This window comes from Arctopsyche grandis, chromosome 8 (genome assembly GCF_051622035.1).
Source record: "Arctopsyche grandis isolate Sample6627 chromosome 8, ASM5162203v2, whole genome shotgun sequence".
In the NCBI taxonomy this organism is placed as follows: Eukaryota; Metazoa; Arthropoda; class Insecta; order Trichoptera; family Hydropsychidae; genus Arctopsyche; species Arctopsyche grandis.
The window spans coordinates 28,835,845-28,856,085 of NC_135362.1; the positions used below are offsets into that span (position 1 = coordinate 28,835,845).

Here is a 20,241-nt window from a genome sequence, read left to right on the forward strand (position 1 = left end):
GAGTGAATGCGACAATATATATATATCAATATATATATTGAGTGAATGCGACAGTTGCGCTTCGACCAGATAAAACGTATTTTAAATTGACAAAATCGAGGTTTCGTATTCTACTATTTTCTCCTCCAAAACTGGACCAATTTTTAAAAAAAATTCATCATCGGTATGAGAAAGATACTTTCTGTGCATCTATCGGCGTATTTTTTTTTTAAATCGCCCGTTAAATAAGCACGCTGGACTCGTTTCGTGGGTGTAAAAAAGAGGCGATTTTATAGATGTTTGGCGGCTCCTAGCTCATATAAAAAATAATTAATCAAAAAAAATAAAACGATAGATGCACCCCAATGGTAGATATCCATAGCATATTAAAAAATAATTTGCTCAGTCAGTGCTGAAGCCGTGCAGTGCTGTTAAGTATGAACAGACCTTTACCAACAATAAATTAATTCGACGTCGATTAACGTAAGTGTATTTTTTAAATTCAGATGGCCAAACGAATGTATCTGATAACATCTTCAACCTGTTTGTTAAAAAGAATTAAAAATCTTTACATGAGTTTGTAAGAAATCGAAAAAATAATTAAGACGAAATATTTTTTGTGCTGTCAACACCGAATATTGACATGTGTTTCTAACCTAAAACGTCGGTTTTGCCGGATTTTTGTAGTGTCGGAAAACGTTATTTCTCCTTCAAAATGTTTGCCAATAAGGTATATAATTTACTTTATGATAATTTTAGGTTACATTTATATTATTTATTAGAACAATACAATAAAACAAACATGTATCGTTGTACACCGGTTTTTACATACATAGTTTTAATACCATATCTTTTCAGATGGTGAAGCTCCTGAGTTCATGCTCGAAGATGAGCACAAAGCATTTCCATGCTTCTCCAATTCGATTAGATGACCTAAAGTTGGAAAAAAGTAATTACATAATTATTTATTTATATTTATATTTATTAGCACATACAATGAATAACACAAATCAAATTTGACTCGAATTTTTAGGTTTAAATCTAGTGACATTGCTAGGAAGAGTGGGAAACGACCCTCAAAAGAGAGGCACTGAAGAGCACCCCGTCGTAACATTTTCCCTCGCCACCCACTACAATTACAAATACGAATCGGGCGACATGGTACAGAAAACGGAATGGCATCGCATCGTCGTCTTCAGACCCTACCTCAGAGATACAATTTACAATTACTTGAAGAAAGGTCAGAGGGTACACGTTACCGGTAAATTATCTTACGGCGAAATAAAGACGGAAGACGGCCAAGTTAGAAGTACATGCTCAATTGTTGCCGAAGATGTTATATTCTTCCAAAGCGCACCTTCGTCGCAATGAGACCGAGATATAGTTTTTAAAATTACCAGTGAATTTAATTAAGTACATAGATCTTATTATGTTTTTGACTATTATTTTGTATATTGAGTTGTTTTCTCAATGAAACTTTTGAATTATTTTTACAGTGCCATCTATGATTTTTTTGTAATACAAATACAGTATATTTTTATGTTAGGCTGTTTTTCTCATACAGTATATTTTAATGTTAGGTTTCTTATTATAATAGTTTTTGTAAACATTCATAGATGGTGTTTATAAAAAAACTGCTTTAATAGCAATATTTGTAAGAATACTTTTATAATTGATTGTGAAATCTGACGATTCAAAGATAGGTTGATAAAAATCTTGAACTTCTGGTTTAAGATTCAACTAATTTATACCAAATGACATCGTGTGTCGCATTTATTTTTTTAACAATGATCAAACATTTGTATGTAATTTCATATACAATTATCATTTCTTTTATATAATGTATAAAAGTTTTTCTTTATATCATGCTACTGAATTCTTTGTATTGTAAACAATCGGAAATTCCATACATATATATTTATATCACGATTGGGGGGGCCTTTTTGCCAAGTTTGAACTGATAATAAATCAATATCGTCAGTTTATCATTCAAAATTGTTAACTGAGCTATTATATAGCCTACTTTATTTTTATAAATCCAATATTCTTTTTATAAATATTGCTTCTATACTGTATGTATATTGTGTTTTCGACAGACTGGTTTTCTCCGAATCTCACCTGTTGGATCTAGTTTTGTATTAAAACCTTGTACATTTAAAATGTTGATTAGTTTTTTTTTTGTAATTGAAGGATGTGTAGTTATTATATAATAAAAGTATTTTGAAAAAATAAAACATGTATCATTATTATTGAATTTGTTTATTTCGCATTCTATGCATTCATATCATTCAGTTCATTCAATACATAACAAACTGTATAATAAACAGAACTTTGAAGAATTTCTTACAATTAAACCTTAAATTTGTATTAATCTGGTAAATATCCCAACAAGCTTATACATTTAATGTTTTTAACCACAAATGGAGAGAAAGGCCATGATTAGCGAGCAATCTTCAGCTCGCCGTTTTATTTTCCTATACAATTCTTACAAAAACAAAACAAATAAAAATGAAATATACTTTTCTTTTAGTTGCTTATTGGTTCATTTACCCTGGGGTGTCTTAAATTAAAATTAAATCAGAAAGAAAAAATATCTTTCTGAAATATTACATCGTTTAGTCTTTTTTTGGCAATGACATTCGTTTTGTGTTCATTTACCACTAATCTCTTTTAGATAAAAATTCAAATATACTCACTAAAACCATATAAAGCTCTTTAAATCCTCTAAAACTTTATTTTCCTGTACAAACTTATTTGAACAATATAATTATTATACATAATTCAGAATATTTTTCCTTTATCTTGACAGTAGAAAGTCACGAGAGATCACAGAAAAATATAGCTGGAAATTTAAATAGCTTTTACAAAAGTTATATTCACTCGAAGATGTGTTATCACAGAAGTAAGACATTTGTTCTTCAATTATCTTCAAGTTACATATATTTTATATATATACATATATATTTATAGTTATTTTTACAAACATGTGAGTGAAATACTGTATAAAAATATACTTTATTTTTTATCGGTAATAGAATTTTTGAAAATTTGCAAACATGATGTTCTAAAAAACACGAATCAATAAAGAGATGTATCTATTTATGTATATATAATATAATAAAACGTCAGTGACACATCTAGCACGTTTACCTGCATTTTGGATTGTGGAATGTTTACGCAGATAATATAATATTAACACCGTCGGATTGAAAGACGCTAGACTTTTCAACATTTACCAATTTTATACTGAACGTAAATTTACTTAGAGATCTTTAACTCTTGGAAAATAAAATATTTGTACATATCCATCATCAAAACACTTCCAATGAAAAATATACAAGTAGTTTACGATTCAAAACTACGATATATAGATGCATTTTAATAACAAAATATATATAAACTAACGTTACAACTACGTAAAATTTATTGGCACATATGATTTTTTTTTAAGTGTCATATCACAATTTCACTTCCACAAACGATCATTAGAATAAAAAAGTAATGTGTATTATATATCAGTCTTTGATAAGTTGTATAGTTCAGCCGTCGACACTGACTCTTTTTTTTTACACCACGCACAACGATCATTGATGAACACTTTCTTCCTGTTTTAAGTTCAACGTGGCAAAGTGTTGATCCCTTTCGCGGGAAAGTTTCTGGAGATTTTCACCGATCTGCATGCTGATGATTCGATGCTTCTCCGCGTGCGACAGCATCTTGGGCGAGTCGGGGTGCAGACGCTTCCGAGATTGGAACTCGGTGGGCATGCTGAGGTCGGTGGGCATGTCGTCGTCTTGAACCGGTTGATTCCACGCATAGTGCGTCTGTTCTTCTTCAACCTTTGGCTCGGACTTGATCGTCAACGACAAAGGTGCCGTCTGGTTCTGTTGAGTCACCCTCGTCGGACTCATCTGCTGGCGAAGAAGAGAGATGTTCTTGATGTTCTTCAGTTCCGTTGGATTTCTTAAAAACCTAAACAAAACAAAAGTTATTAATAACAGCCCGAAATATAAAAACAATGAAGAAAAACAACACTAGCTAGCATAAAAGATACTCACTGATAACAATGTCGCTCTCCTTGCACTTTCCTCAAAATATTCACTCTGTAATAGTAACGTAAAGCTCTTGACATTTTATCGTAATTCATCGATAGATGATTCTTTTGGATGCCCCAAAGCTTTGCTAAGCCGGCTGGATCTACGATTTTGAACACTCCGGAGTCGTGATTCTTCCACGCGATGTAGTTTGTGTAGCGTTGAGTGGGATCATTGAGCAATTGCTGTAAGAAGTCCCACAATAGTCTTCCATCTGTAACAATTCATTAGAATGAGTATTTGTATTGTATTCGAGTCAAGATCTACTTGTTTAATGAAATTTAAAGCTGTATTTATATTGAAAATTAGTGTGGAAAGACACTCACTTGTATTAGGTTCTGGCATGTCGTTGGGGAAAAATTCCCTCGACATGGTTTTGAACGCTGAAGATCCTATGGGTGTTAGCAGTGGATTTTGTCCTGCTAGTGGTGTGTGTGATGGCGTCGAAGGTTCTTTGGGTGATCTCGGTTGAGGTGGTGGAAGAAGACAGATCGGCGCTGTGGCATAGCTTGGAGTAGTCGGTGGCGTGCTTTGAGCTGCCGAATGAGGGACTGACAAAATCTGAGACTTGCTATCGTGGTACATATCCTCGTCTGAGTCGGATTGGTTGCTTCCGGAGCTTCCTCCAGATGCGCCGTTTCCGTACAGAGCTTGTACGTAGTTGGCCGCAGTGCCGTTCTCGACGTGTTGTGGACTGCTGGATTGGCTGTCTATAGACGGCGCTGGACTCAGCGTGACGGAGTTGTTGCTTATGAAGTGAGCTAAGCTGGCGGCTTGCTTCGCGTGGTGGAACGTCGACTCGGCTGTGGGTTGAGCGAGGAGGTTCCAATTCGGCGTAGGCGGGTGAGAGTGAGGACTCAGCGGATACGGGCCGCGGGACGTCGGTGTGACCGGAGACGACGGCAAACAGCGTCCCATGAACGAAGCGTCGCGTACCAGCATTTGGAGAACGTTGTGCAGAACGTCACCGACACCCGGACAACGCTCTCCCAGATCGTTCTTGGTCAGCAAGCATAAAGCTTTACCTGTAACGGAAAACAGCGATTAATTTCAGCACACGAGATTGGACACATGGAAAATTTTTAAGTATCGTAGACTCACCATTCATTTGAAACATTTCCATGTCGAAATTGGGTAGATCGAACTCCCGTTCGCACCATTTGAGGAATGTGGCGACGTCTTCTCTGTTCCAGATGCGGGGGTCCGGGGTGAGGGATGCTGGTAGGTGTGCTTTGAGATCTGATAGTGGTGGCAATGACGGTGCGGAAGACATAGATGACGGTGGAGCTGAGGGTAATCCTAGGGGATATCGCCACAGGAGTTCAGTGGGACTGAACGGCAGTTGCAACGGCATTCTTTCCATGGTAGCGATGGGAGGCAACTGCAGGGGTAAAAGCTTCATACCCCTCAATTAACGAACGGATATTCAATATATTCCCTGTTGACAAAATAAAACATACAATTAGTTTGATGTTTCAATAACAATTGTTATACACTGAACAAATCTATTAACAAAGTATTGTTTCGAAGGATATCCTATCTGCCTATTGATTATAAATATTAAGTTTTACCGAAATCAGTAGTAATATTTATCATTCGAATACTTCTATTTGAAATTTGTAAGACTTGAAAAGTCAACTAAGTTTTCTATCCTTTGGTACACATTTTTAAGATACACCTGTTTTTTTTTTTTGAAACATTTTTTAAAACTTTCAGTTCTAAATCTACTGGTATAATCGTAAATATGTACTATAAAAATCCGTTCAATTCATTATTTTTTATATTTACATTTCATTTGCTTATCAAAAGACGATAAGAAAAGAAAAACTTTATTCAATATATATATTTCTTTGAAGGTTTTTTTTTATTTTTTTATATTATATTATGATATATTTGCTACGAAATGATGGTTGATTTAGTACTGTAAAATTAATCATTCCACAAAATGCATTTACAATTAAAATTAGCTCACTTTTCATATACGACAGTTTACAAAACATAAATAAACACAAAGTGTGACGTAGCAGATCTATCGGCAAAATAAAAAACAATAAATGACGGTTCGCACCCCGGCTAATAGTTCAAAGCGAAAACACAGATGGCGCTGACGACCGCCCGCACAGATAAAACTCGCGCCAAAAACACAACTTGTACAACAATTCCGAAATTCAAACAACTCGGAATAGAATACAAAATGAAAAATAATCACACGGATCGCTTCCGGATCGGAACACACGAGAGGAACGAACACGCACGTGTGCGGACGAGGAGCGACTGAACGACGGATTGGCCGAGGGCGAACGAACGACCGGAACAGAATCGATCGCGTAAAAATCGACAAACCGGAAGTAGGCCGCGAGACTTCCGGGTGGGTACCGCGGCGCGCGACAACAGGTGTCGCCAACCTGTTGATGTACAGACACTACACCTACAGTCGAAAAGGATCCTTATCGCGCCCGCCGCAAGTGCACAAATCGCATACGCGCCGTCACACGTGCGGGGAAACAACAACCGGAATTTACACAAATGACGAATTCCAAGATTTATATTTTTATATATATATATATGCACAAGTGCACGTGCACGCACAGAAACAAACACACGTACGTTGATATAGCGTAGCACTGGATGCTGCTGAAGTTGAATGGAGACGAGACGAGCAAAGTCGTGTCGTGTCGTGTCGTGAGTAGTTGCAGTCGCAGTGGGACTCCACGCGGCAGCGCGCTAGTCCTGACGCGCGAACCGAACCGCGGCCACCACACGACTGATCGCCGGCTCTCGGCACCGACCTCTCCTCGCCCCCTCCACTCGCCCCACCCGCACCCCCCACTCCGCACTCCCCACTCTCCGATCGCAACTCGCCACCCCCCTCGCCCCGCCGCCGAGTTTGCCCCTCCCGCCCCCTCCACGTGTCTCGCGGAAGAGATGTGTAGGCGTAGGTAGTGGAGGGGGCATGGGTGTGTGTCGTTCGGTTCGGCTTTCGGCTTTCGGCTTTCGGCTACTCGTATGTACTCGTATGTACTCGTATGTACTCGTTCCTTTGATTCACGGTCATTTCTCGCCGCGAACGCTTCTGCCGATGCCTGTCATAATAATGCGATTATCAGCCATTGCGCGCTCGTTTTTTTTTTCACCCTTTTTTTCCTGAATATGATTTATATACGCTGTGTGAATTGTTCGGGTGCGTGGTTGTAGATATGTAGTTTAATTAATTTTGTCGCATTTTTATGAATGCACGAGCACGACGGTCAACGTTGCTTTAAGCGATCATCAAATACATATTAGAACACTTTGATAGTGTTATTTATTTATTGAAAAAATCAACAAACAGATATGGACATGCATAAAAATAAAGAATGAATGTAATGTAATCTTTACTAATCACATAAAATGGTGTATTTTTTTTATTGTTAAATGCTTTTTATTATTACTAAATTATGTTCACAATACATCTTATATCTATTTCAATAACTACTGATCTACAATTTTGTTATAATAATAATAATAATAATAATAATAATCATAGAAATGTTATAATAAGTGGCTTTAGGCGTTATATTGTTGCCAAGTGAAGATTGTCCACAGACAATCCTAAATAATTTTAGCATCAGTCGTATTTGATGCTTGGTGGTCGACGTATGTCTGATAAAAACTTTTCTGGACAAGTGCAGCGTTAAAAATTGCACGATGCATTCAAAAACACACAATAAACGACATGGGATACATTTCTATAAGTAAATTGATCATTTAAGTAATATATTATTCAATTAACATGAAAGCGTCGGCATTCGGCAATAGCATACGCATACGCGTACAATATTGCGTAGTTATGGAAACGGTACGCGTGTTATTGAAACAAGAAATGTATTCGAAATGTACCCTTCTATTATTATAACATTTCTCTGATTATATTATTCTAATGTTAATGTACAGCATAAAGAGCTCAAAACTCTATTTACAATTTTTATAAATGCTCATAATACATCTAATACACAATATTAATTAAAGACTATCTAAAGTCGATGACCTAAAGCAGATTGTGTTTAGGTAATCTGTGGGTATTATACCTGAAGGGTATAGACATTTTGTTATAAAATGGTGTGTATATGTAGAGACAAAGAAAAGAATAAAAACTAAAATGTGACTAAATATTGTGAACATATGTTACTCATTTTTGTAATAAAACGCGTATTCAATTTTCTAAACTTAACTATATTATCAAAAATATACAAAACTTTTATCCGATCTAAACTAGAATACGCTTTAGGATATGAAATCCTCATTTTAAATAAGAAGAGGTTAGTAATAAAAACCATGTGAAACGTATAAGAGGTTAGTAAAAAGATGTTATATGTATCGAAAGGGTACAAGGAGAATTACAAAGATTCCTTCTGAACTTAATTCACTTTCTTATAACGAAAGATTGAAAAAAAAATAATCTCACTACACTGGAGACGAGAAGAATAAGAGGCGACTTAATCGAAGTCTTTAAAATACTAAATAATCATTATAAATGGCATGTGTCCAATCTTATTAGTAATAAGATTGGACACATGTTATTAAAATAAGTTATTACATTCAACGAAAACACTTACCTCAGATCTAATAAATTGATCAGAGATTCCTTCTTTTCAAACAGAGTAGTTCCAGTTTGGAATAGTCTTCGCAATAATATTGTAATTTCCTATAACCTTAATATGTTTAAGAATAAGCTTGATGTATTTCTTAAACTTAAAGGATTTCTGTAATTCTTCTTTCCCAATATCTTATTTTTGTTTCTTGTGATAAATATTATATAATAGAAATAGAAATGGACCAATCAATCAAGACTCTCCTGAATTCATACATAACATGTGTTACATTTTATGGCAATTCAATATATGTACATATAACATAGGGGGATCCAAGGGGGGTGCCATGAATGCCATGCACCCCCCCCCCCCTGCCCACTCTTTGTACGAATTTAATTTCATATAAGTATTCATGTTACAGTTAAAGTGTATCTTCCAGTTGTAATCTAATATATATAATTTCGAAAGAGACTTTGAATGTAAGTTTGTATGGTTTGGTTCGTAGAATCCGTGACGTTATCAAAAAAAAAATAGTTTTCTATGATGATGATATCGATATCGAATTATGATACATTCCAATTTCGATTTCAATTTCCGTTCCGGTTCTGGATTTCTGTTTCAGTTCCGCATCCGGATTCCTTTTTCAGTCCTGGTTCCAGATTCCTTTTTCAGTTCCTGATCAGGATTCCTTTTTCAGTTCCGTGTCCGGATTCCTTTTTCAGTTCCGGTTCCGTTTTTTTTTTTGAGGGACTTTTTTCTTCGATGAACAATATGTGGTCCAGTGATAAAACGCAACTTTAAAATGTTTGCTAATCGATGGGAAAAGTTTTAACCAGTGCTATGTAGAATTTTATAAGAAAATGATTCATTATTTAATGTTCGTTTATAATAATGGAAGAAGTAAGAAATATTTTTTTAGAAAAAATGTCCTGGTTTTGAATTTGAAAAAAATGTTCATCTTGTATTAATTTGATTAAAATATATTCAATCATTCAGTGATGCCAAATGTGTTGAAATGAGGAACTAACAATTAAATCACTGATAGGAAACAATCAACATGGAGTCACAAATATTCAAATCCACAACTGGATAATCAAGATACGTACAAAATTTTTGTATTGTTATACAACTAATTAAGCGTATAAATGGGTGTATTTTGTCTGATATAACTATGTAGCTTACAAAAAATACTTGAATTATTATTGACGTATACAACTTCATCAATATAAAAGCGAAACCATAAAATTTTATGATTGTAACATGAATACAATGTTACTGTTGTTGCTCATAGTGTACTCGTGTACATCAAAAGGTGCAGGTGGCAAAGATTTTATCACCTGGGATAGTTCCATTATCTTAATTGCATACTCGATTACTTAATAAAGATTATTTCTACAAAACTCCGTAGCTTTTTGGATATAGGATATAATGTCTAATAAAATAAAAAGAGGAAGTAACAATGATTTTGACTATTTCATGGTGAACAAAAAATTATACGTATGGTTTGTAAAATTACTAATTCAAATTTGAAATTATGTGATGAAGTGAGAACGTTAAACAACTTCTGTTGCTATAAATTTGGCCATAATCGTGCTTATTGTCTATTGTTTTACACGATGAACGTAAAATAAATTTAAAACTTGTTTTTATTGAAATTTATCGCGCAACATAACATTTATTACGTAAATGCGATTTAATAGCAAGTAATAGGATATTAGAGATTATAAAATTTAATCGTAATTCTTTTACACGTTTGAAAATGTCAAATTGTTCTACTAAACAAATGAATCAAATTTCGATGAAACATTTGTTGTCGATTTGAAACAAAAGAACTTTTTTTTTTTAAATTACTTACTCAATAAATCGCAATTATATAATAAAGCACGCTTTGCATGAAAATTATTTATACATTCCGAAACATTTAAATAATTAAAAACATTGCAGGCCAACCTTGACCCCGGCAGCAATTATTCAAAATAGGTGATTAACGACAGGTGGCAACAAAAATCGCTCTGCCGTTGCTTGTTCTTACACACTTTTTGTTGTTTATTCACCAAAAAACACTTATTTTTTTTAATACGAGTCAAATCTGCTATTTTCGCATACAATTTCAACGCAATTATGTACATCCGCGAATTGCTTGCGAGCACTTCGTAAGCATACGCGAATTGCAAATTCGACCACCACGCAAACTGCATTTAAATATTTTACAGTTATTGTCCACACACTTGGCTTTCTAAGAGCGAACCGACAATGAAAATAATGCGTTTCTCAGCCAGTTTACGGTGCAAATCTTATCTATGCATGCATAATATGTGTGGCGATCGCACTTTTTTTTATGTTTTCTCCAAATCCACGTATCTTTCGTATCCTGTTCGGGTTCGGCGATACGGAGAAGTTCGTGATGTTTCCATTGTATCAATTTGGTCATTAACGCACGTATCGGAATATCCCGTTCTGTTGTTACAACAGAATATCTACGTGACTGGAATTTTGCAACCGAAGTCGCGCATCGACTTCTTGCAACGTCGAAAACGTTTTGCAAACTCGACGGTTCGAAAAAAATATTGCAGGAATTCGACGCATTATCAACCTGTCATAACAGATTCGAGGGAAAAAATAAAGATAAGAACAATCAATCAACCGTAAAACTGATTCATCAAACGTTGCGTACTATACGCGAACGAAACAAATGCAACTTTTCATCAAAGGAAGAAGTTGCTATTGTTGTCCTTAACTTGTACGTAAAGAAGCAACTGGTGGGTCTCATATTGTTGCTTATTCCATTACGAATCTAATACAATACCAAACTTCAACTTGACATACAGAATATACATATATACATATATTGTTTCTATCAAATCTAATATTTTATTAAAGCAACTTTTTCTCAACGGAAGAAGTTGCTATTGTGGACCGTGTCCTAAACTTATACGTAAAGAAGCAACTAGTGGTACTTACATTGTCGCTTATTCCATTTTGAATCTAATACAACACCAAACTTCAACTTAACATACATACATATATTGTTTCTATCAAACCTAATATTTTACTAAAGCAACTTTTTCTCAACGGAAGAAGAAGTTGCTATCGTTGCCCGTGTCCTAAACTTGTACGTAAAGAAGCAACTGGTGGGTCTCATATTGTTGCTTATTCCATTTTGAATCTAATACAATACCAAACTTCAACTTGACATACAGAATATACATATATACATATATTGTTTCTATCAAAACTAATATTTTATTAAAGCAACTTTTTCTCAACGGAAGAAGTTGCTATTGTGGCCCGTGTCCTAAACTTATACGTAAAGAAGCAACTAGTGGTACTTACATTGTCGCTTATTCCATTTTGAATCTAATACAACATCAAACTTCAACTTAACATACATATATTATTTCTATCAAACCTAATAATTTATTAAAGCAACTTTTTCTCAACGGAAGAAGAAGTTGCTATCGTTGCCCGTGTCCTAAACTTGTACGTAAAGAAGCAACTGGTGGGTCTCACATTGTTGTTTATTTCATTTTGAATCTAATACAATACCAAACTCCAACTTGATATACAGAAATATACATACATATATTGTTCCTATCAAACCTAATATTTTATTAAATCAACTTTTTATCAACGGAAGAAGTTGCTATCGTTGCCCGTGTCCAGAAATATACATACATATATTGTTTCTATTATTATATCGATGACTTTCCGTGATCGAGATTTTAGTGACGTGCGCGAGATACAGTTTGACCTGTATAGCCATATTTTGTATTTTTTTTTATTTATGAATATGTGGGGGCCTTGCAACATGTTCGAACATGTTGGTAGATCCACTTTACTTCCTTCCCGCCATAGTAAAAAAATCGAATCTAAAACATTTTTTGTTTTACTCTTACTGCTCGCCATAAAAGCATGCACCAAATGTAACAAGTGTTCTCCACAAAAGGATGTAGTTCTAATATGAGTGATACAATTTTTGTAAATGGGCTGCCATGGAGTACGCGAGTCAATAAAAGGTTGAACTGGTATAAATGGATTGCTACTTGGATTTATTTGCAAGTTTCAAAGTATATATGTGTACATATGGGTGTTCTTCTTGGGTAGTGTGATTGATGCTGCTACTGTAGCGCTTCCGCCTTGCGATTAGTAGGACAAGCTGCCAGGACTTTTGACGCTTGCTAGGGATTGTTTGAAGTTTCCGACTGATGATTCTAGTGCGGCTTTCATGTGCTTTGGCAAAGAGCATGTTCGGTGGATTGAACGTGTCTGCCTTGTGAGGCAAGAGAGCAGTTTGGCTTGGCGTCACCTGCGGCAGCTACGAGGAAGTTCTCGTTTCGCAGACGGGCCGATTGCGTCAGAACCCGTGCTGCTGCTGCTCCGACGTTTCCTCGTTTTGAAACGACGTTCGTTTGCCTCTTACTAAATAACCCACTCTGGAAATGTGACCGAGATGGCATCGAGCACGCCAACCGAACGTGTCACAATAGGGCTTCTGATCGATCAAAAACTGCCAGCGAGATGCTGTGACGCAACCCAAGAAGTGACCTGGAGCTCCGGGCGGGGCACTTCAACACCATCTACATACATACATGTCTACCCCAGACATTAAACATTTTCAAACCCAGAAGAGAGTACGTATAGCACGTATGACCACCTGTATAACGCATCCCTTCATGAATTTGAATCTTTCATATACATATGTCATCATCCTCATCTACAACCATCCACTGCTAGATGAGGGCCTCTCCAACACGCTTCCATTCGTCTCTGTTTGTCGCAACTCTCATCCATCTCACTCCACGCATTTTCCTAATTTCGTCTACCCACCTTCCCTGCGGTCTTCCTTTTACCGTTTTGCATTCTTTCGGGTACCATTCTAGTACTTTTTTTCAATTTTCAGTTCCAAAAACACTTATTTGACTTAATTCACAAATTTTTATCACTTATTTTATATACGATATGTACAGAATTTCGGAAAAGCAGAATAAACGTATTACATATATACAGGCCACCAGCATTTTTAAATATTGTTAATCGCAAAACATAATGTTTTGTGTATCATCATCATCATCATAATCTACAGCCATCCGCATCCACAGCTGGATGAAAGCCTCTCCAACACGCTTCCACTCGTCTTTGTTTGCGCAACTTTCATCTATCTCACCCCGTATTTCTTACTTAATTTCGTCTACCCATTTTCCCTGCGGTCTTTCTTTTACCCTTTTGCATTCTCTCGGGTACCATTCTAGCATTTCTTTTTGTGCACCTTTCGTCCATTCTTCTAGCCACGTGGCTCGCCCATTGCCATTTAAATCTCTTCATTCTATCCACTATATTAAGTTGACCATTTTTTCCAAATTCAAAACCAGGAATTTTTTTTCCAAAAACATACTTCTAAATACTTCAATTATTTAAAACGAAGATTAAAGAATCATGGACGCACATTTATAATAAAATAAATAAATTTTACTGAATGCTCTTATAAATTTCTACACAAGAGTGGTTAAAATTAGTGATCAGCAAATATTTTTATCACTGGACTATATATTGTTCATCAAAGTAGAAAAATCCTTCGGCTGGTGCACTCGTTCCTGATCAATGGAAACAACATTTGACTAATTTGCCAATATTTTTGTAGGAGACATCATTTTCGCCGAAGAATTTTTATATTTATCCATCTATTAGATAAATAAATTCTATTATGTATAAAAATGTACTGCTTTTATTTCACGACTTACCAGGACTGATACCCAAAAAACCAGTACTGTCATGGTAAAATAAGTACGAATGGTCACTTGACATTATATCCACAACCCTTGTCATATTTCTCACCTACGTTTTCCGTTTCCTGTCTTTCCTCGTTATACCAAGCAACAACGTCCCATACAGTGCATTGGACTTTGTATAGCAACTTGGTTCATACATATATGTAGTTATATGAAAGTATTTACAGATAATTTATAAATATACATTACTTTCATTGTATGTATGTTTGAATGTAGTTCTAAGTTAAACATTTTAATCGAATCTATGCGTTCGTGTAGCCGAGTGTTGGATTTTAGGTATGTATTAGGAAAAATTTTAATTAATGGTGGTGATAATCGACACCCATCGAACCGGTCTTTATGCAAATATGTACATCGGATATTTGAGAACAGCGTCTACGACGATCGATGGCAAATTTATGCCATTTTATTGCGTAATCAGACGTAAGTTGGCGGATAAATCTCAAGTGGAAAAAATATGACACTATTTTGACCTGATATTTAAATGACATTGTTACTGAGACGTGTGATTTGTTGAGGATTAGATGACCTTAACAAAATATGGATTGATACGTGAATAAATCATTTTTGAACACGATTTTGCATCACTTCAGTGCACCTATAAAATAGGCTTTGAAAAGGTTATCTTGGAAATTATAGGATTGAATAAATTTACCAATTTTAGTTTCGTAATCCATGCGGACTTTTTTTCACAAAAAAAAAATAAAACAACCCAACAATTACAGCTTTCAAATTTGACAATTTCATTCATATAATATCAATAATAACATGCCACGATTTTATGACATTAAAAATTACCTACGGAGTCACAAGTCTGGTATCTGGATTTTAATGATTATATGTATGTACATAAGTGATTTTGGAATTTGAAAACACCTCTATGTAGTTCGAAAACTGTTCTGTATTATGGGGAATCCGTAAAAAATAATATGGAAATTCTAAAAAAGACGTGAGAAATGATTTTTAAGGAACATCGACTATTGATACTCGTTAATACTGGCGTTTAAGGTACGCGCGACAAAGTTTCAGATTTTTTTTTCGTATCTTAGCAATGTGAAAAAGCTTCCCATATAAGGTTTTTATAATGTTAAATTATTCCTTTTATATGATGAGGTAAATTGAAAAAAATAAACTACTAAAACTGAGCTTAATTTAAACAAAAACTTTCGAAAATCAGTAAAATTTATGATTTTCACTGCCGCCAGCCCATTTAAATGGGCTGGCGGCAGTGGATATATATTTTTTGAATTTTTATAATATTTTTTACGAATTCCCCGTGATACAGAATAACTTTTCTAACTAGAGGTGTTTCTAAATTACAAAATTCGATGTTGTCGATGTACCCTACATACATATGTATGTACTATACATACGTATAATAAATAATTATTTACGATTTTTTCGTGATATATAAAATACTTATGCTAATCTTGTTGATTTGATAACACAAAAGTTACAAATGTACATATAAAATATAGAGAGAATTCAAATTGTAATCAAAGGAAAACAATTTTTTTCTGAAAATTACACATTACTCACAAACAAAAAAACCACAAGTTTGTGGTTAAAAAGAAGCTTCTTTGTACACAAGAGTCGAATATAATATTACTATTATTACTTAACATGCCGTTTTAAATACGAACAAAAAAACGATTAAGAAGTTCGGGATCAAATATGTGAGTAATTTTACCTGCATACCTTATACCCATTTTAATTTCGTGCCTTTTGCTTAATTTCGAATCGGTTTTTCCGGAACTTTTTACAACAACAAAAAAACCAATGGATATACCTGGACATTTCATAACAATCCTTACAGAATTACACCGCAATTTGAACCATCGAACGTAAAAAAACGACAATATGAGAAATACCCGTACTCTTAAGCGCCCGTAGGTAATTTTTGAATTTATGCCGTTATCATTTCCTCTCGAGTCGGTCGGAAAACCTCGCTTTTAAAAATAGATACGGATAGGAAATCCGCATTTAGTGGAGATTGCCAGTATCCGTTCGGAAAAATGGCAAGTACATGCGACCTATTCTTACAAAAATGGCCGTTTCCTCGACACAACCTTCGTTCATCTCGCCATACTGTAATATACATTATATAGCCACTTGTATACCTTGAATGACGGATGGAGTCAGTTGGATACATACATATGTGGAAGTCGTTTGAGCATCCGAGTTGTTTAGCAGACGCTATGAGAAGACAATGAACCTGCTAATGTTCGTAATGTATGCACGTTGACTTGTGTGCGTTAACCCTTTCGGTGGCCAAATGCTCTTTTTGTTTGTTTATCAGACAGATAAGATAAGTGAGTACAAGAGGATGATTCTATTATAATCTTCTTTTGAGGTATTGACCGCATCAATATGAAACCACACATGAAGATTAAGATGATCCTTATTCTATTTTCGGAATATGATAAGGCTCACTTACATGTATGTAAGCTAAAACTTTCGTTAATATGAACTCCGCCTTGGATCGATTTTGATTGTGTTCTATTTTTAGTAAAAGTATTGATTTGAAACGCTCTTGGAGTCCATTGGAAGCTACTGGTGTTAATTACAGCGGAATCTTCTCAAGCTTAATTAGTTTTCGTTTCGATCATACATAAAAAGGTAATATTAGCTAGTAGATAATTAAGAATTGCTAAGATGCTTTAAGATGTATTGCTATTCCTTGATTAGTGGAATACGATTTGTAGATAGCAGATTTTGATTTTGATTTTTGAATGCTTTTTATTATTACTAAATTATGTTCACAATCTTAATCTTATATCTATTTTAATAGTTACTGATCTACAGAGCATTTTCGACTTTACAATTTTAACTTAATTTTGTTATTAATCATAGTATTATATTATTATAATGTTTATATGTATAGCGTAATAGGAAAAAGAGCTCAAAAACCTATTTACAATTCTTATAAATGCTCATAATACATCTAATACATAATATCAATTAAAGACTCTCTAAAGTCGATGACCTAAAGCAGATTGTGTTTAGGTAATCTGTGTTTATACCTGAAGGGTATAGACATTTTGTCGTAATCACCGAAACTCTTCACTAGTGTGTTAGTATGGTTATTAGTGATTCTGTCATAGAATCTACTGGTTAGTTTGTTAGTAATGTCTGTAACAAACGGAATATTATTTACGGCATGCAGTTTTTTCAAGTTAGTATACATATATGGTTGTATTATAAATTATTTTTAGGGATTTATTTTGTATTATTTGGAGTTCGGAAAGGTTAGTATTCGAGGCGTTATTCCATACAGGTGAAGCATAGGGTTAGCAAATTTTGAACTATCAAGGTTGTTTAAAAAAAAAAAGTTCTTTTCCTTCTTTTCATTTGCCCTATCTCTTCTCTTTCAGACATGTTCATCAAATTAGCATATCCTAATATATCCGTCGTATTCTTTTTGGGTATTTTACTACATCTTATGCCAGCTTTTTACACGTAGAATATGTTTCCTACTGACTATACGTACACCATTTAATTTCACTAACCAGTAGGAAGAAAAATATATTCCTTTTGATTAGCTAAGATGCTCTGACCATTCTATACTAGGGTAAGGTGACCAATAACTCGTACTGATTTTACCAGGACCGTACTGTTTTTTTTATTATCTGTGCTGTTAAGTCGTGAGATAATACGAGTACACTTTTTTATGTAATAGAATTTTATGCAATAAAAGACTTTAGCGAAAATCATTGGCAAATCAGTCAAATTTTTTGGTTTATCAGGGACAAATTCTCCTGCTGAAGGATTTTTAGCTTTGATGAACAATATACCCATGTTCCAATGAAAAACGCAATTTAATGTAAATACCTTAAAATGTTTGCTTATCACTAAGAATATTTTTAACTAGTCTCGTGTAGAATTTTTTAAGAGCATTCAAGAAAATAAATTCATTTTTTCATAAATGTGCGTGCATGATTATTTAATCTTCGTATTAAGTATTAAGAAATATGAAAAGCTCTTGAAAAATATGTCCCGAGTTTTGAATTTGCAAAAAATGGCCACCTTATATGTACTAGAGGTTAATAATAACAAAGATCCACGAAATTTTCCCACTGCCAAGCTTATTGGAATGTTACTTTGTACCATTCCTGATATATAACATTCATCATCATCATTTACAGCCACTGCTAGATGAAGACGTCTCCAGCACGCTTCCATTCGTCTCTGTTTTGAGCAACTCCCATCTATTTCATTCCACACATTTTTCTAATTTCAACCATCTATCTCCCTTGTGGCCTTCCTTGCACCTTTGTACATTCTCTTGAGTACCATTAAAGTAATAAATAAGAATAAATTGAGTGTGGTAGAGCATATTGAATTTCAATTTATATACAATATTTAATTTCAATTTATTGTAGTAAATAGAATAAATATCAATTTAAAAGACTTTTAGTCACCAGTTAGTTTGTTTGTGTTCTGTGGTATTGAAAGAAATTTTAATAAAAGTACATATTATTGTTATATTATTTTTATTATTATATTTGAAATATTTTTAGACTATCCATGATGGAATTTGTTTAAATCGTGAAAATGAAAAGAAAAAGAGATTAAAATACAATTTATTTTGGAGTTTTGTACATTTTAAATTATTATTATTGATTACTGATTTTTTATTATTGATTATTTATAAATAATCTGATATACTGTATTAATATCTGTATTTCTGAATCTGTATTTTTCTGGTTGAAATAAATTAGCATTGATACTGACTTTTTATTAAAGATACTGTCAATTTTTATCCTTGACGAGGGGGGGGGGGGGTTATTTTCACGGGGGGTTAATGTCCAGGGGTTTTTTACCGGGGCTATATGTCCGGGGGGTATATGCCCGGGGGGTATATGTCCGGGGGTATATATCCAGGGGGTAAGTGTCCTAGAACCATGAGACTCGTCTTTTATCGTACATACTACCGAATGTCAGTATGTTCATTTTACATCTTCTTCTTTAGGATTTAGAGGAGAATCTGCCAGGTTTTAAGTTTCTAATGGAGTGATTCTGTATTAGGATAGGTCTCAAAGTTTGTCAGCTCTTAGGAATGTCAATCTATGACTTTCGGTCGTGATAAGGTTGAGTGGCTGGGATGGAATCCGAGCGGGGCGGAAGCTGGGTAAGAGGCTGTGGTCCGGAGGCTGCGGCGAGAGGGGGCTCCAAGGGGGCCTGAGGGGGAGACGAAAGGGGCCCCACTTCCTCAAGCCAGGAGCCACAAACCGGTTCGCTTCCTGTCGTGACCTGCAGCTAACCGTCTCCGAACCGGTGGTCTGCCGTGGGTCGCATCGAACTCTTGTCCGTTTAATTTATGAACCCGAATTTCGGCACGCCAAGTTGACGCAATTTGCATGCTCGAAGTGCGACACGTATTGGCGAGCTTACATATATATATACATATGTACATTTGTTCAACAATTCTCGTTCTTTATGTACAGTAGCACAATACACACTTGAAGGGTGATATAAATGATGGAGCTCGAAAACATATGTGTAAATAGTCAACAGTGGAACGTGCGCCCTTAAGAACAGTGAGCTTATCGCACATTGACGCAGTTGCTACTTGTGGTATTTTGTTGGAATTGGGATTATTTTTAATGACACTTTAGGTTTCAAAAACATATTGTGAAGTGTGCACTTATTCAATGAAGTTTCAAGCGTTAAAATTATGACACAAATGAAAAGATCACGCCCTGCCAACATAGGTGGGTTGAAATTTTGAATATTTTACAAATAAAAAAGTTCCGTTCGAAAACATTTTAAAAATCGTTGAATTTTCCTTATGTCTTCCTGGATCTTCAT

At 34.8% G+C, this 20,241-nt stretch overlaps 2 protein-coding genes across 2 annotated transcripts; one reads left to right on the plus strand and one right to left on the minus strand.

Annotated features, from left to right (window-relative positions):
* The first annotated feature begins 581 nt into the window (after window positions 1-581).
* Window positions 582-2,242, plus strand: mtSSB (mitochondrial single stranded DNA-binding protein). The gene is made up of 3 exons (XM_077436477.1): window positions 582-709; window positions 838-928; window positions 1,013-2,242. Exons 1-3 carry the CDS (start codon window positions 695-697, stop codon window positions 1,348-1,350), a joined length of 444 nt encoding a protein of 147 aa, XP_077292603.1. The 5' UTR covers window positions 582-694; the 3' UTR covers window positions 1,351-2,242.
* aop (ETS variant transcription factor anterior open) lies at window positions 2,223-6,868 on the minus strand. The gene is made up of 5 exons (XM_077436476.1): window positions 6,681-6,868; window positions 5,175-5,511; window positions 4,400-5,098; window positions 4,038-4,287; window positions 2,223-3,951 (listed from the first exon to the last, which is right to left on the minus strand). Exons 2-5 carry the CDS (start codon window positions 5,473-5,475, stop codon window positions 3,564-3,566), a joined length of 1,638 nt encoding a protein of 545 aa, XP_077292602.1. The 5' UTR covers window positions 5,476-5,511; window positions 6,681-6,868; the 3' UTR covers window positions 2,223-3,563.
* Between the last annotated feature and the right edge of the window lie 13,373 nt (window positions 6,869-20,241).